The sequence below is a fragment of the Typha angustifolia genome, chromosome 14, assembly GCF_048772165.1.
Source record: "Typha angustifolia cultivar Huaian chromosome 14, ASM4877216v1, whole genome shotgun sequence".
In the NCBI taxonomy this organism is placed as follows: domain Eukaryota; kingdom Viridiplantae; phylum Streptophyta; class Magnoliopsida; order Poales; family Typhaceae; genus Typha; species Typha angustifolia.
In genome coordinates this window covers 4,090,166-4,115,018 of record NC_133252.1, presented here as the reverse complement: position 1 = coordinate 4,115,018, position 24,853 = coordinate 4,090,166, and the positions used below count along the sequence as shown (strand labels likewise).

The window sequence follows — 24,853 nt, the reverse complement described above, 5'->3', positions numbered from 1 at the left end:
TTAGTATGACAAGGCCCAAACTGATTACATTAGGAAGTACCTTTAACTTCATACATCACCCGCAATTTACAGCATCTCCAAAATGGTTTGACAAAAGTTAGCTTCCACCATGACATAGAACAAGGAGCCCAAAATTTAAAGAAAAAGTACCAAAATTGAATAACTTTATACATGCTCTTAGCAGCACCATAACGTGTCGATCAGCAAATAATACATGTAAGAAGATAGGAGCAGCTACAAATAATTATGACGGAATGTCTCACACCTATACTTGTTTATAAAATAAAACATATGCCTGGTCATGCAAGACTTTGGTTGTACTCACGACCGTGACAGATGAGTCATCATACCGAAGCCATTGACCACCAGAATACCTAGCATCAGCAGTATAGTGTCCCTTGGAGGGCTCTCTACCGTGGTGAGTGATGGTGGCGACAAGCTCATATCTCCTACTCTGCACAAAAATAGACGAAAACATCCACGATATGCCAGAAATTGAGGTTCTACAATAGCACATAAAACAAATCCTTTGTATCTACAACTTACTGTCCGGTCAGATTCATTATCCAAAACTGATCCATGAGCCGAGATAAAATTTGGAAAATTACATAGAATTATAAAAGGCTGAACTAGAAGCAAAGAATTTTCAACATTCCTTCCAGACTTTGAATTGCAGTGACAAAAAATTAACAAGATATCTGCAGTGAAAATCTCACCTCTGACGATGGAGAGACAAGCAACTCCCGGCCGAGAACCAGTTCAAGAGGGAAGTGAACAGGCTTATGCAGTTTAGTGCTTCCTTTACTGCCATAACTAAACCGCATCAAGTGCAGTATCATTATCTTCGATAGTGTCTGTATCTTGACTGATTTGCTAGCGCTTACCACCCCAGCCTGCAAAATAGATGTGTTTCCATTTATTAGAACCAAACAGAAAGCAACTTACCACGACTCTTTCACCATTTCCATTCCCAGATCATCATTCATTAAGGAAATATGGAAAAAAAAAACAATGCTGAATAGGTATTTTAATGAAAATATGTATGTGGCACAAGCCTCAGGTTGTTCATTAAGAGGAAAATTTTGACGATGTCTAGGAAGGGATTGTCATTTTCTTACACATTTATGCAAGCAACTAAGATAACTACCAATATCCGATGTTATCAATATTCCCTTTCTCTGGAATCCTTTGTATACATAAAGAACCTCAAGATGGTTGTTCCCTGGTTGCATATAAGACAAAAACAATCACCAAGGTAAATATCTTTTTCCGCCAGTTTGCCTCATAGATTATATGACAAGCTCTTCTTTTGATTGATTTTGCCTTCTTCAGGAGGTGATGCTTTACCACGGGATTTTCAAAATCCTAGGCAGATGTTAGGAAAAAAAGAAAGGAATTCTATGAGCCTTTCTTGTTCACTTAAAATTTTTGAAAAATGCCCTAACCAACCCCACTGTGAGAAGAATTTAAATTATGGACAGCAAAAGAAATGTCTTCACTTCAACTCAAGCTCAAATTGTAGTTCATTCTCTGACAAGTAAACAATTTAAATTATAGACAGCAAAAGAAATGTCTTCATTTCAACTCAAGCTCAAATTGTAGTTCATTCTCTGATAAGTTCACTGCTAATTCATCACTCATAGTTTCCATTCAGTTAATGCAGGCTCAAATGGGAGAAAGGAAGTAAATAAAGAAAACAAAGAGAGTTGATTGATTTCATTGTTTAGGAGATTCAGAATAAGTTATTTGATAAAGTATCTTATCTGGTAAGTAAACTATATTAATTTGTTCAACTTATAATATAATACCTATTTAACCTGATTTCTCTACTGCAGATTAACAAATATCAACAGAAATATTAAAAGAATATCAAATATATTAGCTATGAAGCATGGACACAGATACAATACACCGATATGGCAAATCTTGAAAAATAAAGATACAATATGCTTAGCATACGTAGCTCATATATGTATATATTTATGTCTACACATATATCTATTAGTGAACTCGTGGTAATTTTATTTTCTTAGTAGAGGAATTATATATTATTGTTGTGTATAGTAGTTTATATAAGGGAGAACCAATTTATCCATTAACAAGAACTGCCATTCATAATAAGTCATGTATATTTCATAGTATGGTATCAATTAAGATGCAAATAAGCAAGCGAATTCCTCTCATAAATAAGTGAACACAACCCTTTTCTAAAAAGAAACCTTCTACCAGATCTAATAAGAAATGAAAGATGAAAGTTAATAGTCTCCTCAAATTTGACTCATAAAGATAGTAATCTCGAAAGGATAGTTCTCAATTTCAGCCGATACCGATTGGGATCTGCCAAAATGAATCGGGATCGGCCCATAAAGATAGTAAGCTCAAAAGCATAGTTCTCAATTTCGGCCGAGCCCGAGTGGGATCTGCCAAAATGGATCAGGATCAGCCGTATCAGCCAATCTCGCCTGAAACTGGCCAGGACGGGTGGGATCCGACCCAGACCCCACCCCTCCACCTGCCTCTCTTTTCTCTCTTTCTTTTTCTCTTTTTCTCTTCTTTCTCCCTTCTTCCACGAGCGACCGAATAAGTCTCCGACGACCTCAACCTCCGACGACCTCGAATGAGTTTTTTTTTTTTAGGTTTTTAATTCCTCTCATTCCCATTCCCTTTGTCTTCCTGCACCGAGTAGATCCGATGACTTCTACTGTTACTGCTGCAGTAAAGCAGCATATCCAACACCAGTTGCTGGGAGCATAGAGAGAGGGAGAAGGGAGAGAGGAGGGGTGAGGGAGGGGGGGGGAATAATGAAAAAATACGAACCTTGTCTATGTGAGTAATTTTTAAGTAAGTCTTAAATTTTGAGAGGAAGAGGGCCTTGGAACAACTACAGGCCCGAATTCATCAAAATTTTAAATTTTAAGTAGGTTAATACATTTTTTAAGTTTTCAAGCTTCATATGCGAGTAATTTTTATTTTCTTATTTTCCTCTCATTTTTTCTAAATTCTTAAAAAAATTTCTACATTTTTAAATAATATTTAAAATTTTACACAATTAAAAAAATAGTCCGATCTGATACGAGCGGCTGATACGGATCATTTTTCCGGATAACCGATATCGATATCGATCCCAATCCGATATTGAGAACCTTGCTCAAAAGTATCCAAGAAGTATATTAGAAGTATCTAATGCAAATACAATGAGAGCATGGAAGTATGTCTTTCTTTGTATGTTAGTATTTGCAAATAAGGCATACATGTTCCTTCATGTATGATGGCAATCTAGTTTCTTCATTAATTTCTACATATTACTAATTGATAGCAAAATTATTTAAACATTCAAATTCTCTTAACATTTGTCATGTGTAATTATTAAGTAGATATTAGAGGCCCACATGCCCAAAGATTGTTTGATAAGAGGAGGATCGCAATTTCTCTAGCGTGATGGTAAACAAAACCTAACTAGACAACCTAAATAATGTCAGGCTTTTTCACAAAGAAGGTCCAACAACTTGTAAGAATTTATTGTCATACAATTCTCACACTTGGCCATTTTTAGGGTGAAAATATTGGTGGACCAGTGAGCAACTTGGTATAATGGACAATAATACAACTACTTGCTCAATATCTCTGGCTACCTAACCAAACATGAATTATTAAAAGGGAAAAAAATACGAAGTGATATCGCAAGATAATTGACAAGGGAAGAATCAAAAGTCCTTGCCATTTATGTTCTGCAACCCTAAAGTAACCAGCCAAATATATTCCAATATATTAGCTTAAGAAAGATCATTACCAATGTACGTAATACTATAAACCACGGATATTCATACCGGTATCCAATACCTATCGGATACAGCCAAAGGAGTATCCGAATTAAAAAAATTAATTTAATTTTCCGATACGGCTCCGATACATTTCTTGATCATCCAATCCTTTTTCTTTTTTCTTTGTGTGCTAAAAGATGATATAAAACATATACTTTATATATATATACGATTGTCGAATCCTTCATAACACTTTAAGACTTTGTTTATTTGATAATGAATTAAACATATAACTTGAAATCTATTTAAAGATCTGAATTAGTTGTACACTAATAGTTGAATTAGGTTTCAATGTTTCACTAACATTTTAACTTTCATTTCAATTTCTATTATAATATTATTCTAAAGTTTTAGGATTATAGATATTAAATATGTAGCTTTCTTTCCTTTTATATTATCATTTATGAGATAATCATTTTTTACCATATGTTATATGGTTGACAACAAATTAAAAATATATTATTTATTTATTTATTAGCGTATTCATGCCGTATCCATATCCTACTTTTAAGAATTTATTGTACCCCTGTATTCGTATCTTCGTATCCCTTATCCATATCCATGTTTCACAGACGTAATATGTTGAACATTTTATATTAAGACCATATCATTCTAAAAATCATGTAATTCAAGGAACCTTCTCTAAAGAGTATATTTCTAATTTATTTCATTGAAATGCCATATTTGAATCTACGTATTCTACAAATGATACTAGAAGTTCAACATTGGTGTAGAATAAAGGAGAATCCTAGAGAAAATTATACTGTCATAATAACAACCAATTTGGACTTTGGAAAATGAATAATTGATGGTTCTCTAGAGGTCCAAAATCTTATTGTTGGAACATTTTAGAAATAAATTGGGTTACTTGATAAGCAAGATAATTTTCAAGTTGAATTGAAATATAATGAAATGGAAGTATTGCCAAGGATTTCAAGGAGAGAGAAGAGAGATTGATTAGGTACAAAACTGAGAAAGAGATGCCATCTAATAGATCAGTTATTGAGGGACTTCATATCTTTCTGGGGTTTAACATACCTAAATTACTTGGTGGCCCCACAGGACCCATCTAAACTTTGGTTCCTTGTACCCAGGTTAGAAGGGTTTTTATTACAGTTAGTTCTTCTTGGGAGGCCCATGAATAGAGGGTTTAGTAAGAATTGGTTCTCTCAGAGTACCCCACGAAAGTAACAATTTAACCTTCCAAGGTCTTGTGTGAGGCCTTGGAACAACTGCAGGCCCGAATTGACTGCCTAGGTTGCCTGGCATTTTGGAAACAAATAGGATGGCACAGAACAACTGCCCATAATTTCAGAGTACTAAGAAACGTCCATGTAACTTCAAACATCAGTGATTGTTTTCGGAGTTGGCCATTTTTTATTAACTTCTTAGCAGGATCAACCTTGATACCTTCTGCTGACACAATGTATCCAAGGAAGATGAGACTATCAGTCAGAAAAATATATTTTTTTAGCTTGATATGTAATTGATTTGTTCTTAAGGTGTGGAGTATTTCTCTCAAGTGATTTAGGTGGTCTTGAGAACGAGTGTTGTACATCAAGATGTGGTCTAAATATACGACAACAAACTTTCCAATGAGAAGTCAAGAGGATTTGATTCGTTATGTGCATTAAGGTACAAGAGGCATTTGACAGGCCAAAGGGCATAATAAGTCATTCATATAATCCTTCCCTAGTCTTGAAAGATGTTCACCATTCATCCCCGAGTCTGATTTGAAGATATCTGCTTCTGAGATCTAGTTTGAAAAAGATTTTTGCGCCATTCAACATATCTCACATGTCATCAGACCTAGGTATAAGAAACTATACTTGATAGTAATCTTATTAATAGCATGACTATCAATACACATTCTCTAAAAACCTATGTTTCTTTGGTGTCAATAGAGTGGGTACCACAACTAGACTTAGACTTCCCTAATTTACCCATTTGCCAACAAATCAATAACATGTGGCTGTAGTTCTTCATGCTCAAATGCACTTATCTGATAATGAGGCAAATATGGCAAGCTCGATCCTAGGAAGTTCTTCACTTGTAAGGGGAAAAACTGTGGGTGATTCTATCATATGTTCTTGGAAAGATATTTTCTCAAGAATCATCAGTTCAGAATTATTTCTTGTTTAAGGATTCAAAATCTGGTAATCAAGGATTCGGTGTAATTCTTTGAGGATGTAAAATGATTATCACATTGTCCTTAGTAAATGTGTAAGCGTTCTTTTCACCATCATGACATCTTTTTGTTATATTACCATAGGCGACCCAATGGGATATGAGACACCTCCATAAAGACGACAACAACACACTAAACTTCATCCTTATATGACTTTCCAACAGAGTCGCTGTTCTCACAAAGTCTTCGCAACGGCTGGGAAACCAGTCTACGAAGCGAAGCTATTGCCACGCCGACCATCAAATACAAGATTGGGCCCCTTCTAAAATCTTTGATGGAATGGCCCAGCCCAATAAAGGAAGGTTAACGTACACGATGCCTTCCATTTGTACGAATCACAAACATACCACACACAACCGGACATAGAGCCAAAATTGACCGAGTAGATTGGAACTAAACTTTTGGATCTTAAAGAAATCAACTAGTCACCTGGATCTCACCCCCAACCTTAAAATCGTTCTATTTTAGAGATTGTTCACTTTCTCAGATTATAGTTTAAGCTTGTCCACCATTTCTTGTGACATAAAGTTCTCAGGTCTTTTGTTGTCAATGACGATGGAACATAGTTTCCCATTTGAGGTGCATGTGGTGCGGGAAAGACTACGCCTAAGCCATAAGTCCTCAGATGATGCTTTCAAGTTTAATATGATCTGATGCATGACCAGAAATTGGTCTCCTACATGCCCAACAGCATCTTCTACGAGGATATTAATTTTCTCATCATCCTCATCATCGCTCTCCTCTCCTCATTCATCTGCATTTTCATCTTGTTAATTTTAAGTTAGCTTGAGGTATAAATTTTCTCAAATGACAGTCTGAAGATCGGTGCTCAGGCTATCTAATTATAAAACAAATGAAAGATGGGAGAGGCCCTAAAAACACCTCTTTTTTTAGCATTTGTATCAGAATTTTGTTTACGAGGCAAAGTGGTGTTGGTTTGATTTGATGCTCTCCCAAGAACTTGAATTCTTCACGCAGAACTCGTGGAACTCTTCTCCTATTCAAGTTTGTGCACTCCTAGACTTCTAAGTTTTGCCTCAGCATTGAGGGCTTTGCTATAGGCTGTCTTTAGACGCAATGAGTCACACATGGTCAACTCACCTCAGATTGATTGACAAAGTCCGGCAACATAAGAGTGGTCTTTTGATCCTTATCTTCTTGAAGATTGTTTAATGCAAGAAGAGTATAAAATTCCTCAGCATATTCCTGGATAGTTCTAGACCCTTGGCGCAGATGAAGTTTTTGAAATAAAGTTTCTTCGTAATCACTAGGAAGAAATTTCCCTCGAAGTTTTGTCTTTCATCCTAAGCCAAGAGTTTATTTCTTTTTTACCATTCTAACCCTATCTATTTGGACTTCTTTCCACCATATAATGATATTTCAGTTTTAGGCTAACAAATTTTACTCTTTTATCATCTGGAATTTCTTTCCATTCAAAAAATTGGTCAATTTTATCAACTGAATCAAAACGTTCATCAAGTAGAAGTTTACACTCAAACTCTCCTGTGTCAATTTTGATGCCATGATCCTACCTATGTGTAGATCTAGGATTCCTATCATTGTCTCGTCCATTGTCTCTTATCCTTAGAGTCATCCTCTAGTTTACTATTGTTACTCTCATTTGGATTACCTACCCTTTCCGGTCTGAGCCCTAGGATGGTTTTGTCATGGTGGTTGAACTTGGATTTCCCCAAATGTCACAGAATTTGATCCACTCCATTTCGTAGTTGTGCCACTTGTTATTGTAGCAAAGTAACATCTTCTCTAACATTATCTATGTTGGAGTTTGTACCACACATTTTCTCACATGATCTTGAACTGTCCTATATACCTACTGAATGATATCATTCAGGCAATGAAAAAGGTTCTAGGTATATGAATATGCATGCTTTCGTTTTGTCGCAGATAGATTCTGAATCTGGAGAAGTCATGAATATCAAAATTGTAAATCTAGAGGTTGGCGACTTTATCCAACTGGTTTGATATTATTTGGATATGTATAGAATATTCTACGAATATTTTCTCGAAATTGCGCAGAGCTAGATTTAACTAATTAAATAAAATCTTAACCTACTAAGACTCTAACTAAAACAAATAACCAAATAAGACAATTAGACTCAATCCATCGAGCCTAATCTCCCTTTGATATGATTCGATCTGATCCGGTTCGTATCAATCCACCACGCTTCCGATCACCTTGTCCCTCAAGGTGTCCATGGTGGTTTCCAAATCTTTCAAATTTGTTGAATCATTCCCATCAACATCCGAGCTGAGTCCAAGAGCACAAGACTTGTGGAGGAGGCCATGGCTCGACCAAGTGTAACACAATGTAGCACGTTGATTTGTGCTCGACCAATTAGTCTAAGGCTAAGATTTAACTCACCCACAATCCAATGTATGCTTGAGTCTAGTCTAGGCCTCACGCAAGAGCTGATCTGCTTTAACACATTGTTTATGGGCTAAGAAAATTGTCCTTTAGATCGGTAAGAAACTTAGATGTAGGACCGATGACTGTTATACAATTTAATTGGAAACAAGTACTATCGCATGCAACCTATGTCTACAAGAAGCAAGCCCAAGGATAGAATTTGCTTCGATTACTAAATAAGGCTAATTACATTTTAGCTAGCCCTCTCAACTATCACTTTGTATCACTTTCACCCCCTCAAGAAAAATAGTAAAAACATAAACCCCTAATTAAGCACCCTCTATTAGAAATTCTGTTAGAAAAAAATATGAAAAAATTGGCTGGCTAATTAGATAGACAAAAATGCACTTGCTTTTTTCTCCTCTTAATACTCCCCTAATATAAATAGATTGTGAAGTAATTATAGAAGATCGATTTAGAGATTAATATTTGAAGAAGTTGTTATAGAGACCACTAAAGGAGAAGAATATTTGCATCAAATTTATAGAAAAGCAAGGGTTTTTTGTCCATTTATTTAGTTAAATCTTTAAGATTATTTGCATCAAATTTTTAATAAAATATTGACAGAGGTGATTTATACAATTAGATAATTCAGGGGTGTATGTGTCCATTTCTTTTAAAGGGGACGAAAGGGGACGATAGTTGAGAGAGTCAAAATATAAGTAACCCTACCAATTAAATGCAACCCAATTTTGTCAAATATTAGAGAACATGTGGTCAAATATAGGCCACATAAATTCAGCAACATAAATAATAAAAACAGTAGATGATCATAAGATTTTCTATTAAGAATAAGCAAGATTAGATTCAGTTCAGCTCAAACTTAACAAACTAGCAAGTCTGAAATTCATGACAAAAGATATGGTCAAAGGGAACAATAGATCAATTACTAGACTTTAGCTGATCGAAGTGGGCAAAAGATAGGTTGGGTCTCACCCGATATGATGGAAAGTGTGTAACCTTAAGCCTTACCTCTGACTTCACCTCGGGCACCAATAGTCCTCATTATAGTGCTGGAAATCTCTCAAGACAACAACAAATACATGGAACAGAAGCAGAATAATAAGTTAGATTAACAAGAACCCCACAAGAGTTATAAGAGGATTTTGTAGAGAGGAGGGTAAAGGGTGGAAACTCATAGAGGATTGTGGGAGGGAGTAAAGTAGATGAGAGGTTTATATGAACTTGTGAAGAAGACAAATATTAGATACCTTTTAAAGATGATCCTCCACTAGGGCTGCATGGGGTTTATCAAAAGAAAGGGGAGGCCAAAGGTCTGTTTTTGAGAGGTTCGAAAGTTGAGAAAGTAAGGAATTAGGTTGGGAGGTTCAAAGGTTTTTTTGGGAAGTTCAAAGAGAGAAGTTAAAGAAGAAAAGTCCAAAAGTTGAGAAAAGACCAGAGTTTTCTAGAGGATTCCCAAATAGTTTAGGCAGCCCACTAACCTAACTTAACCTAGCCCAAATTGACTACCTAGTCTATTAACCAATCCAATGGCCAAACAAAATGGTGCGTTCATTCTCACGCATATTAGGCGAATATTATGATTGTTCAAATAAAACAAGTAACTAATCTAATTAGAAGTTGATGTCACATCATCAATATCTCTAGGGCCGTCATGTCAGCTTAAATCAGTCAGTAAATGCTTGTTTGCGAGAAGATCATTGAAGCAGTGTACTACAAAGAACTTCAAATGCAGATGAAGAGAGAAACTAGTTAAGACAATGTATAGACAACTAAACCTAGCGTTCATAAACCTTTACACCATCAGTGCTTGAATTTAGATCTAAGAGGAAGAAACATGAGAATAAAGTTTCTTAGTTATGTAAACTTTCACACAGTTTGTGTCTCTAGACCTTAAGAGAAACCAATTGCAGTCAAATATCTAAGTATAACTCGAAACTGTGCAAAAGCGATCTAACTTTATAAATTATGTTCCAGTAATCAAGAATGTCGCCATTACATCATTTAAGAGAAGTGAATTCACATTACAACCAATTTCCAGAAATAGCAGATCATTGATCAAGTTAACTAATAATAGATCAAGATTTGAAACTAGTATTTATTTATGGCTCATTAAGATGAATGTAAATCAAAATCAAATGATACCTTCCCAGCTGATGTTTTGTATCCTTCAAGAGTTTCTGGGGCAGAGAATATATGGAGTGCATCTTCAATAGTTTGGACAGTTTCAGGCAAGATGTCAAGATGTAGCAAAAGGAAAGGCTGAACTGTGGCCGAAGCCTTGTTGCCTGCACCAAAAAACATTTCAGTGATTGAGATATTTGTCGTCAGGAACTACTCTCACAAAATGTTTTGCATAAAAATATGCCTTTTATTATATCCTACTTATCTGACTTCTACCACATCAATAGACATAAGACTTCTAGATAAAAAGATATTTCCCCTTCCCTCAGACTCTACAGTTCCAGAGAGCTCTAAAGGTTACTAATTGGTGTTGTAAGCTGGCGAATGAACTTGTGTGGTGAAGATCCCTTCTTAACAACTATCTTGTAAGTTACAAGGCAGATCCATATATTGCCAAAATTTGACTAGGCTAGGAAATAAATTTGTTGAATCTCTTTATGAACCTTCTTAATTTTAAAGGCAGTTTTATCATCACTCAGGTATTCAATGTGTACTATTAGATGATGGTGGTAATAGAAATATCTATCATGAACCCGTTCATGGATATTGACACCATTATAAGTTATGAGGTAGTCTTGAGGATAAATAGATATAAAGTTAGGAAGTATCATTTTTTTTTCAAGATAATGTTGTTGTGAAGCAGAACCAACTGAATCATAAAAATGTATCATCATGGTCAAAAAGGACAGGAGCATGAATTTTGAGCATCACATGTTAAAACAATTGACCTTAACCAAGCAAGTTCCTCTCAGAGGAAGAAAATTCAAGTGTTGACATGTTCAGAAATATTAGGGAAATCAATTATTCATGGTGCATCTTCTAGTTAAGTAACCAAAGTTTGTCATAGTATATTCATGGTTCAAACTTCAAAGTATCGGCCCATTCATATAACTAATATAACTCATGATTCAAAGTATTGGTCAATATTGAAATGCATCGGTATCGGCCCTTACCGATCTAAAACTGAGGTCAAGACCACTTTTTCCTTGGTTTTGATTCAGTATGGACTGTATTGATCTAGTATCGAATACATTGTCCTGATATCCATCGTAAAACAAAATTTAATAATGAATTTATACAGATTATACATGAATCGCATCATAAGTTTCATCTAACATGAATATAACTTGAGACATCAATTGTTGGTCTTTTGAAGTCTCCAGCGCCATATGTTATGTTTCTTTCCTATTTTCTCTCTTTTCCCTTTCTTGTTGCTCTTTTCTTCCTTCACTCCATATGCTACCTTTATTACAAAGGCAGTTGTTAGCCTGAACTGCAGGAGGCTTCCTACCACCTCCATTGTAGAGGTAATGATGGTGATGAGCACAAGAATTTATTTAATCTATCCAAATTCAATATTGCTCTTAGTATTGTCACTCTTTGTATTTTGTTGTTACTATCCTACGTGAGTAATCTTAAATTTTTTTTCTATTGACCCCACAACTTTTAAAAAAATTCTATGTTTTGTATCATTTTGTTGAATTAAAGTAATTAAAATATAGTCTAAAATTGAATGATCGATACAGTAGCCAAAATAATCAATAATTCGATATAGCCAATACATTGTTCTCTCCAACAACAGTACCAATACTGATACTTAGAACATTGCTAATATTCTATCTGTGAAGTTGAGGCAAGGGAAATAGAGGCTATAAGTCTAGGCATACAAGCCCAAGTATGGTAACCAGGTTGCTCTAAAACTTTATTTACCATCAAAGAGTAAAGATATTCCATAGCTAGACCATATAGTGTTAAATTAACACAAAGATACGGTTGTCCGAGAAAGTGGCAGAAGCTCAACCCGAGGTGCAATAATCAGAGAAAACAAGAGCGCTTAATGAGCGCGCTTAATATGACAGAAGTCATAAAGGATAAACTTCAAGGTAGTATTTGATTGATATATAAGCCTTAAATGCGAATAAGTGGCACATTTTGATAATGAAAGGGGTTTGATAACTTTATCACAATTCACAACCCCTCACCTGATATAGAAAAACATGCATAATTTAAAGTTTTGCACATTGACCACATTTAAGAACATTTCCATAGAGTGATATTAAGGTGTTATTTACAAATAAGGAAGAGTTAATTTGCAAATAAGAGAGGCTTATGCACAAACCAAACACCCCTTGCAAGAACAAGCGATCATTTAACTGGATCAAAAGTACCAACTAATAAATTCATTATCATAATAACTGCAGTAAATAAGGCAATTATGTTTCATAATTGCATTAAATACCAAGTCAACTGGACACGAGATTTGAACTAACAACTACATAGTCAATTGAAGTTATCAGAAATCAATTTGATAAAAGTGCTCATTACACAAAATAAATGGTCTTGGAACTAGGGTTACAAACGAGCCTGAGGGAGCCAGCATCTACATAAGCTCGACTCAAAATTAATTTCGAGATGAAATTTTGTTTAGGCTCAGCTCAGCCCTATTCAAACTGAGCCCAAGCCTAACCATAGCTGAGCTCAAATAAGCTTCAAGCCCAAGCTTTAAACAAGCCAGTTTTCAAGAGAAGTGATCATTTTCTCTACCTGGCGCACAACCTAATGGCCCATGTCCATGATTGGCAGCATGCTGTGGTTCTAGAAGTTAATCACAAGAAACAAATTAATGGTACTGAGAGAGGTTTAACATGTAAAGGTAGAGTCGGAATTCAATGACTAATAGAGGTGGGTGCTTTGTATTTATGAGGGTGGGTCCCACAAACTGGCTAGAGAATAACACAAAAATTGCTGAAAAATAAAAACTGGTTTTGTCTCTATCTCTAAAAACTAGAGCAAATAAACCTACCTTTAGCTTTCACAACACTTCTTAGTTGGCCTCCAAAAATTTCACTAAGCTCAGAAGGCAAAAAACTCTGAGTTCTGGTGACTGCAGACTTATTCTTTGGCCCAACAGTTTCCCATCCATCATCTTCAGAAGATGATATAAGAGGTAACTTCCCTTTTGGTAAATCTGACAAATTGCCATTAAGCTTCAACAACTCATCGTGCATTCGATCCATGACGAAACTTAAAAATTCCTGGGCATCCTCTTGTCTGCAAAAAAGCCGATGTCAGAGTGTAGCTACAAGAGTCCAAGACAACAAAAACTCCATATTAGCTAGCAATTGCAATGTATTATGGAAGCCAGCATTCAAACTTTTGGATGCAGTGGATCAGTTTTCATCAGAACTGCCCCCAGAATAAACTCAACATATTCAGACCCCATGAACAAAACAAAAGGAAAGAAAATAAAAGGAAAGAACTTAATCTGAAGGTTTGTCCCCTCAAGTCCTTTACTACAGCCAATTTCTGAAAGTAAGATCATTTTGCAAAGCCAACCAGTCCATGAGAATCATAGTCAAGGTCAAAAAATATCAAAAACTTTATATCTAAGTCTCTGATAATTTAAGGATTCCACAGCAAGTTCTACAATAACTTATACAGGTATTCCCCTCATCTGAAACAATTTGGTAATCTCACTGAGCATTAGCAAAGTTTTCCACATATCAACAAGAGACCTCACAACATCAAATCACAAATTTCCTCAACCTTCTCAACAATTCTGAGAAAGCATTTGTTTAAAGTATCCATTTTATCATATTCATCCTTCCAAAGTCTTAACTATATATTTGCAGTGTCTCATCAGAATGATAATCAAATAACCAAGATATTACATAGTAGTAAGGTCCAAAGACAAAGGAGTACAGTGGCACGTCAAGTTTGCCACTAGCTGCATTGCATCTGTAAACATCAAAGAGGAAACTTCTCAAGAAAAAAATTCTTTTAGGATTTCACTTTACCCTATAGAATCCATTGGTTGTATCCATAACTACTAAACCTACAAATTCACTAATTAAAAATAGACTGCCATTTCAGCAGACAGAATGGCAATGTGAGGTATCAAACCTCTTGTACATGAATCATGACAAAATAATGCTGGGTAGTGTAATTGAATAGCAGACACCTTGGCCGTGCAGATATCCCAGAAGGCAAGTCTGGAGTAAAGTTTCTCAAGACAAGATCAAACATGACAGGATTCAAAGATTTTCCAGACTCAAGAACTCCCTTCTCCTTATTCTTTGAGCTTGAGTCTTCAGGCACGTCAAAATTGGAGACAAATTCAACAAATGCACTCAGTGTTGGATAGCCAATCTAATCAGAAACAAGTGGTCAGAACAATAATCAAGAAGAGGGAAGTAGTTGAAATATGCTAAATGATTAATACCTTTGGAATAGTTCGTTTCCTCAGATTTTGCAAAAGTTGGACAAAAGGCGAGCATGAAAGTAATGCCTGCAGTGTAGCATTTAGGAAGCATATATTTCCTGTATTTATTAAGCCATGTGGAAGTATGCTCCTTGTAGAAGGTGCTTTATCATTTGATGTCATTGCCATGTCAACTGTAGGAGGTGCGTTGTCATTTGATGTCTTTGGCATGTCAACTGTAGGAGGTGCTTTGTCATTTGATGTCTTTGGCATGTCAACTGTAGGAGGTGCTTTGTCATTTGATGTCTTTGGCATGTCAACTGTAGGAGGTGCAACAGATGGTGAATCAACAGCCACATTCCTGTTTTTTGTACTTTGGACCACACGACTGTGTACCTTTGAGCTCCGTGCCAATTCTGTGCTGCCATTTTTGCTCTCAGATATGTGATGAACTATATCTGCTTTGTCTTGTTTAGGCTCAGGAATATAACCATTAGGGGAGATGCAACTGTTGGGGCTTCCATTACTCCAACCATTTTGTAAATCATCACTTGTTTTTTCTTTTTCATCTTTGCATTTATTTTCTTTCTTAACAATTTTAGCTTGGGTATTTTTTGGTCTTAAAGATGAATCAGTGTGCTTGGTGTCTGAACTGGAGCCTTTATGTAAACTTAGAGATCTGAAGTCCAATGACCCAAACTGCAACCCTGCATATTCCAGAGGGTGGGCAGCAGTTTTACTAGACTTCATTTGAAATAACCTAGTCTCATCTTCATTGGAGGACCCAAATAAAAAGACCTGCAAGTACAGTCAAGAAGATCAAGAGCACAAATGAGCATGTGAGAACTTGAAATCTGACGGTGATATGCTTTTCTGAAGACAGCACACAGCTGACAAATGTACAAATGTATAGGATGCATAGGATGCAAGTCATATTATTAGACTGACATGGCAACAAAAGCTGAACTGCAATAACAATGATGTAAACAATATCAGATTTAAGTATGAAGATCATATCAATAATTGCATTAAATAATGAATTGCCAAAGCGTATTTAGTGGCGCATTCAAAGCTGACTACCATAGGAGGCAAGACAAGCACAAAAGCTATTTGCTATGAACATCCACCAGTTAGGCTCAACAGTTTTTATATGCCATGGAGCATCCACTTTGTTAAGACACGTAATAGACTAATAGTCCATCGATGTCATTCAGCATTTGTATAGTCAATACAGTTAATTGTGTATCCAAAAGCTTAGCTGTCTTAAAATTATGGTTGTTCCTACCATGAATACCAAGAGTTCAAATATCTCATTATACGATCTATTTCCTGATCTTGGCATGGCAATTTAAAAAGCAATGCTCCCAGAAATAGTCATCAAAAATATAGCCAGGAATATCATTCTATTCACCAAAGTAACTAAAGGAAAGTATAATGCAGATTTGGCAAACCTCTCACATTAACTCAATGAGGCTAGTGAGGGGACTGTATTATGTATATATAGAATACAATAATGAATGAGATCCTATAAACATGGTCTGTTCTACAATTAACGAAGCCAAAGAGAAATGTTAGCTTTGGTCTATTTCTATAATCAACGGATACCAAAGAGGATGGTTATTTGTGCACAGGAGGGAATTGGTTTGAATTCGGTGATTTAGAATAATTCGGAAGTTGTCATCTCAGGTTGGTTCAATATTGGCAAGCGAATGGTATCCGACCGAACCATGAGCTTGGACATGAGATAAGCAAAATGAATAGAAGACAACCCTTTTGTGAAGATATTTGCAATTTGATCAACTGTAGAAATGAACCACACTTGAAGTTGATTGCGGCTGACACATTCATGAACAAAATAGTAATCAATCTCGATGTGCTTAGTGCAAGCATGAAAGATGGGATTGGCTGCAAAGTAAACTATCAATAGGTTGTCACACCATAGAAAAGGTGGCGAAAGAGGAAGCATACATGATTCCTTTAGTAGACTTTGGATTCACATGTGTTCACAAGTGGCATTGGGAAGGCCTTTGTAGGTGGCAATTTGCCTTCACTTGAGTGAGTACCCGACCCTTCGCTCGAGCATTCACCATCTCCATCGCTCAAGTGCACTAGTGGTAGATTACTTCCCTCTTCTACAACAAGAAGTACACAAGTACGAGGGTTTATCGAAAGAGGCATAGGTGCATCCACGGGAGGGAGTGGCACCGATGGAGCTCAATGATTGGAGCTTATAGTCGGCAGCATAATACCTACCGTAGAGGGAGAAAACTTGGTGATATAAGGGTTAGACTTAGATCTCTAGGGCAGAAAGGATGAAGAAGTTGTAGTTTTGAGAGGAAGTGTTATTTATCAAAGAAGACATGGCATGATATGTAGATACAGCCAATGACTAGATCAAGGTAGCAATAGCCAGAGTAACCAAATGGGTAGCTAAGGAAGACACAAGGAGTAGAACGTGATTCTAATTTGTGCTTGGTGTAGGGCCAAAGATAAGGGAAACAAAGGGAGCCGAAGACATGAAGGGAGATATAGTTTGGTGGTTCATGAAGAAGAAATTCCCAAGGAGACATCCATTGTAGTGCTTTGGCCGGTAGATGGTTAATGAGATAAACTATTGTCTCAAAAGCAAAGTTCCAATACATCATGAGAACACCAAATTGGACAAGAAGAGAAAAACTAGTTTCCACTATATGGCGATGTTTTCTTTCCTCTGAACCATTTTCCTGGGATGTATGTGGACAAGAAATGCGATGTCCAATGCCGTGATTTAAAACAATGGATTGAAAAAGTTTGGACACAGATTCGCTGGCACTATTTGTTTGAAGAAACTTGACTTTAGCATTCAGTGTGTTCTAAGTTTGTGCAAGGAAAGTAAAAAAATATATCACATATATCGAAATGTAATTTAAGAGGATAAAACCAAGAAGACTTTGAATAATCATCTAAAAAGATAGATATAGTAACGAAAATCATTCTTAGATGCAATAGGCCATGGTCCCCAAGGCCTTGTTTGATTTGAAGCTAAGCTCTAAACTTGATTAGTTGGTCTCATTTTTTAGTCTTAATTTTTTTTTAAGAATGAACTTGAGTAGATATAAAAAAGATAAAAAGAAATTTCATTACTAAACTAAGTTAGGGATCTATGAACAATTCACCAGAGGACCTTGAACTCAAAGCAAACAAGGTCCAAAGGTTTTGAGGAAATGAAACTTGAAATATTAAAAGGAAGTTGATGACATTTGCTCATGGCACAAGGAGCTCAGAGGTCATCTTTATTCTTACAAGCAGAAATAAAGTACTCAGCAAGAACACAACAGCGTCCATGGTAGCATGACCAATACGACTATGCCATGTTGAGAGAGTTGGGGCATGAGATGATGATGCTAAAAACGTAGGTGGAGATATGGTAGAAGCAGTGGGCGATAGACAGTTAAGTCTAACCCGAAGTTCTCCAGGAAGAGTAGTTCCAAAAGGCGATCCTTTTCAAGACAAAAGAAAGGTAAATTTCAAAATTAAGAATTATTATCTTGAGTAAAATGAGCCACCAAGAGAAGGTTTGCAGAGAAAGAGGGAACATGTAGAATATTGCGAAGATGAAAGTTACCCATATGAGAAATAACCAAACCTGACCCTTCACCAATTTTGAGTTGTTCTGATCCCTCGTAGTTGGACCAAAGGGACATATTAGCAAGATCCGATGTCACACAATGTGTTACTCTAACCAAACCTAACCCTTCACCAATTTTGAGTTGTCTTGATTCCTCGTAGTTGGACCGAAGGAACATATTAGCAAGATCCGATGTCACATAATGTGTTGCTCCAGAGTCTAGATGCCAAATGGTTGTTCACCATGGCATTGGGTGTTGGAAGAAAAGTGGGATATGCTTGAGGTTGTTGTTGCATGTTTGAGTTCATCTTGGGCTAGTAGGACTAATTGAAATGATTGTAGCAGGTGAGTATTGAATGATCAATGTAGTTGCAGACTTGACATTGAACACCTCGATTATTTTTGCTACCATGTGGTTTGTTGTTGAAGTGTGTCAATGAAGACGAGATCTACTACCCATTATGGTTCCCATTGGTGAACTTAGAACATGAGAAGGGATAATTAACAACAAAATTGTTCTTAGATGAATCGCAATAGAAGCGATGTGCAAGATTGGCCAATAGAGAGGCAACAACAATAATGGCTTCAGTGGTGGTAACTTGATCCAAGAGAATAGAAACCTCTTGTGTGAGTAGTATACCATGAAGAGACTTAAGAGAATGAGAAATACTAGTGGCATTAAGAGCAATACAGAATGGAGAATATTCTGGAACAAGGCCAATGTTACGGACCAGATCTGGAACGATCTAGATGTAAAAAATTATAATATTTTAATGGGAGAAAACCTCGAAAGCCACGAATCTAATGACTTTATTTTCACGTGATTCTGAGGTTGAGGTGAAAAAATAAAATTAAAATATTAGAATAAAGTCAGAATTGGACATATTAGTATTATCCAACGTTGCGACGGTTGTCAGAGGGTGGCAGACAGCCAAGAGTGATGGTGGGCGACCGTAAAGTAGGGTGATTTGTGGAGGTGATCGTGGCTATGAGTTAGAAATAGAATTAGAGTTATAAGTTAGATTTACTCTTACGAAAATAAACGACTACGATTAATTTACTTCTACTCCTAAAATATCTTACTCTTACCCCTAAGATAATTTCTAAATGCTTGATAATTGGATAATTAAACAAATCAACCCAACCCCTTTATATATAGAGATCGAGTACAATGAGTTATACTAAAATTAACTCTAAAGGTTTACATTAATCAAACTAGAATTGTCTAATTAGCTTACATGACTTAATTAAACTTGCCTTAGTGGTTTACATGACTTAATTAGACTTGTCTTAGTGGCTTATACGACTTAACTAGACTTGCCTTAAGGGCTTACATAACATAACTAGACTTATCTTAAAAGGTTATATAAAAGATAAATAAGAATCAATTAGAAAATAAATAAACACGATCCATCAAACCCAATGTCCGCGTGATGCGATTCGATCTGACCCAGTTCGTATCGGCTAAGAAGAAGTCAAGATAATACTTTATCATCAAAAATCGATCGACCAATAGCAGCAAGGTTGTCTACGATCATCTTGGCTTGATTGAGGTAGTCCCCATGGAAAAGGAGCCTTTCTGCAGCTAGTGTAGTTGAGTCTGAAGTTGCATTACACAAGCTTGGTTTTGTTGAGAGTGGTGACGCTCAAGAGTGTCCCAAGCATTAATGAGAGATGTCTATGCCGATGAGCTGTGGGATAGTGGAGTCATCAACATAGCTAAGGATCCAACCAAGAGCGAGCTAGTCTGAAGAAGCCATAGGTCATATGCAGGGTTAGTCTCCATTGTGGTAGCATCATCTTTTTCGGAGATGATTGTTGCTGGTGGACGAATAGAGGTGCCCCCATATAGTTGAGCATTTGGTAGGCTCGTAGGAAAGGTTTGAATCTTGTCTTCCATAGCAAAAATTTGATATTATCCAACCGAATGCCTATTGTTGGTAGGGAGGAGGGAATAAGGGAAGAGGACATAGAGGTAGCAAAAGCCATTAGGATCGAGTCGTTTTGTCTTGCTCCGATCAGAAAGGAGAGTATAATGCAGATTTGGTAAAGCTCTCATGTTAACTCAGTGAGGCTAGTGAGAGGATTGCATTATGTATATAAAAAAAGTACAATAATGAATGAGATCCTATAAACATGGTATGTTCTGCAATTAAGGAAGACCAAAGAGGAATGTTAGATGTGGTCTGTTTCTAAAATTAAGGGAGACCAAAGAGGAAGATTATCTGTGCATAGGAGGGAATTAGTTTGCGGTGATTCAAAATAATTTGAAAGTTCTATTCTCAGGTTGGTTCAATAGTAATTTTTAATTGAGCAGTTTTTATAAAGTCCTTTTTCTGTATTTTACAAGATACCCTTGATTTTTCAACAGTATCTCAGTTCCTCTGCTACTTTACAAGTGCTTCCTGCAGTTTAAGCAGAAAATTCGTATGTTATTGGTTTCTAAACTTCATAATGTTATTATACTGAACAATGTTCTCACAGATATAGAAAATCTGAGAGCGCAATAACTCACTTTATGGTATGTAAATGCTGCAATCATCAAAAAGATAGCCAGGAATATCATTCTCTTCACCAAAGTAACTTTCAAATGAGCAGCCTTTACACTCTTTTTTCTGAATTTTACAAGATCACCTTGATTTTTCAATAGTACCTCAGTTCCTCTCTGTAATTACTTTACTAATGCTTCCTGCAGTACCTCAACCTTTTACTTTCTCTCTTCTTTCTCTTCTTTATCGAGTCTAAGAACTAATTTTTCTACTATCCTCCATTCATTCCTATTTCTTCACAACTACAATTTGGTCTCATACAAAATATAGATGTGATATGGACATGGAATATGGCAAATCCTAAATTAGATAAAAATATATATTTATAATATAAGACAATATATACATGTATAATTGCAAGAAGTAAGAGATAACAAATCACTTAGGATAAAAAACACATAACATTGCATTCAACATATCTATTATCTACATAAGTAATTAGTAGCATAAAAATTTCATAACTAAGTATCAAATAGTACATCAACATTCAACAAATAGCTTTCTAAATTTTTAACTACATTTCCACGATTCTATCTAAGTAACTGACAGATTAACATTTCCACAATCTAATAAATCTCCACAATCTAACAGAATATAACAAAATCTAACAAAGCAACAGTAAAACAGAGAGATTTATGGGAAAAGGGAAAACTGGAAACGAGAGAGATGAGAGAGAGAGAGAGAGAGAGAGAGAGAGAGATGACAACCACGTATATTCAGAGAGGAGAGGGAAAAGGAAAAAAATTAAAGAAACCAGGGTTTAGGGTTTAGATAGATGAAAGGGAGGGAGGGAGGGAGGGAAGGAGGGAGAGAGAGATGAGATGGAGGAGGGAAAGAACAGAGAGAGGGAGAGAAGCTTACCTGCACGCGAGAGAGAGAGAGAGAGAGTAGATGGAGGAGAACGCTCTTGTCGCACGAAAATTCCGTCGAACACCGTCGAACCAATCAATCCGTCGAAGCCCGCCGAGAGAGGAAGAAGGCAGCTAGGGCACGCGCAGGAAGAAAGAGGAAGTGAGTCGATGCCCTGTTACATCACCTAATAAACTTAACGAGTTAAATAAAAAGGGTAAATTTCAAATTACCTCCCAATAACTTATAGTTATGACTAAAATCAAATTATACTACATTTGAGAAATTATTACAGTTTACCCTCTTATAATTATACCTAAATTTTCTTTACCAAAGTTTCATTGTATCATTTCACCTCACATACGGCTACTATTACTTTTTTTCATCGTATTTGATTAAACCACAAGATCATCATTAAAAATAAAATTATAAATAATTAAATAAAATTTACAATGCATCTAAAATAATATCAATTAAATTTAAGATAATAAAAATATATATATGTTTGATATATTTATCATAATTTTTATCTAACATTTTATAGATATTATTTTACATGCGTCCAAAAGCTTATTCAATGTTTTACAACTTTATCTCAGCGTGATTAAATATATTTAAAACATAATAATTATTACACTATAAGCTAAATTATAATTAAATAAATTGACACAAATAAAACTATAGAGGTACATTTAGGCCTATGTTGACAGGTTAAAATAATGTCCCCCCTCTAAATTTTTATTTAAAGTTTATAAAATTATTAATTTTCTATCCAAAATAATCGAGAAAGTGTAGATTACTGTAATGCCCTTATGGTATTAATTATCACATTGTTCAAATAAAAACGAATCTTCTACCCATATTGTTAAGACGATTGAAATATTTTTTTTCTTCTACAGTTATATATTTAAAGGGAGGTAAATTGTTATAGTTAAATAATAACTACAATATTTGAGACTTGTATTTTTATAGGAGAATATGGGAAAGGATGAAAATGATTATTTTAAATTTGAAGTAAATGATACGGTAAGTAAATTTAATGGACTGAGAAGAGCAATTTTGATATTTTAAAATCAATTATTGAAGGAAATTTTCATTTAATAATTTGTATAATTTGTTTATACTTTTACGAATCGGTTTGATCCGATTCGAAACAGTTTTGGACTCGATTAGTCTCGTAACTTTTGAAAGGATTTGCAAACAATCCAACCGATGGATTTTTTTGAATTTGAATATGTTGTCGTCTTGGGAAAGAGCTTTCCAACGAATCCAAGATCATAGGGTTTAGATAGTTAAATCTTCAGATATTGATCAAACAGTGACCGAAAGTCAAATAAATTTTAGCTTGTTAGCCTTTTAATGGCTAGATAAGTGCTAAGTTAACTCATTAGTATGAAGGGAGAGAAGTTATAGAAAAGGAAAATTAGGAATTAGAGGAGGCCGACCAAAGACTTGGGCGGTAGAACGAAGGAGATGGGACAGGGCGCCAATAGCTAGAGACAGATGAGAAGAAGATATGGCATAATACCGTTTTCAAATATCAGATTCTTCTCCAATTAGGGTTTCCTCCACATATTTATAAAGGCCCACTCTAGGACTCATCAACTAAGTTAAACAACCCTAAAAACCAATAATTTTTGTCGTAGTGCGTTCGAACGCACCCAATCGCATTTGAACTCACAAATACTGTTCTCTGTCATTGTGAACGCGTGCAGGCGTTGGAACGATTGTATTCGAACGCGAGTCTTTGGTATTCAAACGACCCATTGGCAAAAGATCTTATTCTCTCAAGTAAATATAAAGTAGATAAATAAGCTCATCCTAGTAAACCCAATGCTACAAATGGATCCAATCTGACCGAGTCATATCAGATAACTTAAGTGGCAGATAAATTTTATCCTAATCTGACCTCAACTTATCAAATTTCATTACATACACTCAAATCCATCCAAATCAACTAAAATCAATTGAAACAAAGTCACTTAATGGTTCTAAATAGCAAATTTGGTGAAAATAGAATTTTAAATTAGTTAAATATCATCAATTTGATGATTCCAAATATTGTGTTAAGATATATCTTCAGTCCATTTTGATATAGAAAATCTTAGATATCTTAAAAGATAACCTAACTTAAGTATATTTTGAAAAAGTCTAAATTTTTTTAACTCAATGCATTAATTATTAGAGTTTCATATTCATATAAAAAGTGATGTGGTTTGAAACTTTTGGTTATATATATATGCCTATTATCACAATTGTTCGCAGTGTATACGATTTAGAAGTATAAACACCTTTTATCAACAAACTTTGATTATTTAAGTATCATGTTGTTGGCCTGAATTTCAATTTTAATATTTTGGATTACTTTAATTTTTTTTATACGGGAAACTAAAATAATGTGTGTCAATATTATCCTACTTTTAGCCTATACAAATGTTGCAAAAGAAATTGTACAATACATTTAGTGCAACTAATAAATATGTCAAGCCAACAAAATTATTGTAAATTTAAGTCCTACTAAAAATTAGATATTTTAAGTTCTTATCATTATTAAAAATCTCACTTGTTCTCTATGTTAGTGACTTCATATTTTTAATTTTAAAATATTTATCACTAATTCTTGGTATGAACTCATGCTCATAAAATGACAAATATCTTAAAGATATGATAAGATATAAATCTTGTCATAAGATAAGAATCTAATAAATATCAGATATGATAAGAATGCTTATAAGATGACAAATATCTTAAAACTAAGATATAAATCTTGTCATAAGATAAGAATCCAATAAATATCAGATATGATAAGAATGCTTATAAGATGACAAATATCTTAAAACTAAGATATAAATCTTGTCATAAAATAAGAATCCAATAAAGATTAGATATGATAAGAATCCAATGCTGCTTATAAGATGACAAATATATTAAAGATATGATAAGATATAAATCTTGTTAAGATAAGAATCCAATAAAGATTATGATAAGAATCCAATACTCCTGACTTCTTTATAAATATCTCGTCAAATTTTTCTCTCATAATTCAAAACTCTTATCTTATTCAA

General features: G+C 35.1%; 1 protein-coding gene across 1 annotated transcript; it reads right to left on the bottom strand.

Moving 5' to 3' along the window:
• On the bottom strand, positions 1-21,965 carry LOC140775523 (ubiquitin carboxyl-terminal hydrolase 24). The gene is made up of 7 exons (XM_073118875.1): positions 21,801-21,965; positions 14,805-15,581; positions 14,544-14,731; positions 13,386-13,633; positions 10,544-10,686; positions 717-893; positions 1-454 (listed from the first exon to the last, which is right to left on the bottom strand). The coding sequence occupies exons 2-7, from the start codon at positions 15,531-15,533 to the stop codon at positions 266-268; spliced, it is 1,674 nt and encodes a 557-aa protein (XP_072974976.1). The 5' UTR covers positions 15,534-15,581; positions 21,801-21,965; the 3' UTR covers positions 1-265.
• Positions 21,966-24,853: the final 2,888 nt, after the last annotated feature.

What these genes read in the sequence shown, in the direction of transcription:
- LOC140775523 (XM_073118875.1), bottom strand. Translation starts at nt 15,533, where the DNA reads ATGAAGTCTAGTAAAACTGCTGCCCACCCTCTGGAATATGCAGGGTTG. An exon ending in GGAAACGAACTATTCCAAAG is followed by an intron (nt 14,732 to 14,804) that starts GTATTAATCATT and finishes GTTTCTGATTAG; the next exon opens with ATTGGCTATCCAACACTGAG. An exon ending in AAGTGTTGTGAAAGCTAAAG is followed by an intron (nt 10,687 to 13,385) that starts GTAGGTTTATTT and finishes TTTTTGGTGCAG; the next exon opens with GCAACAAGGCTTCGGCCACA.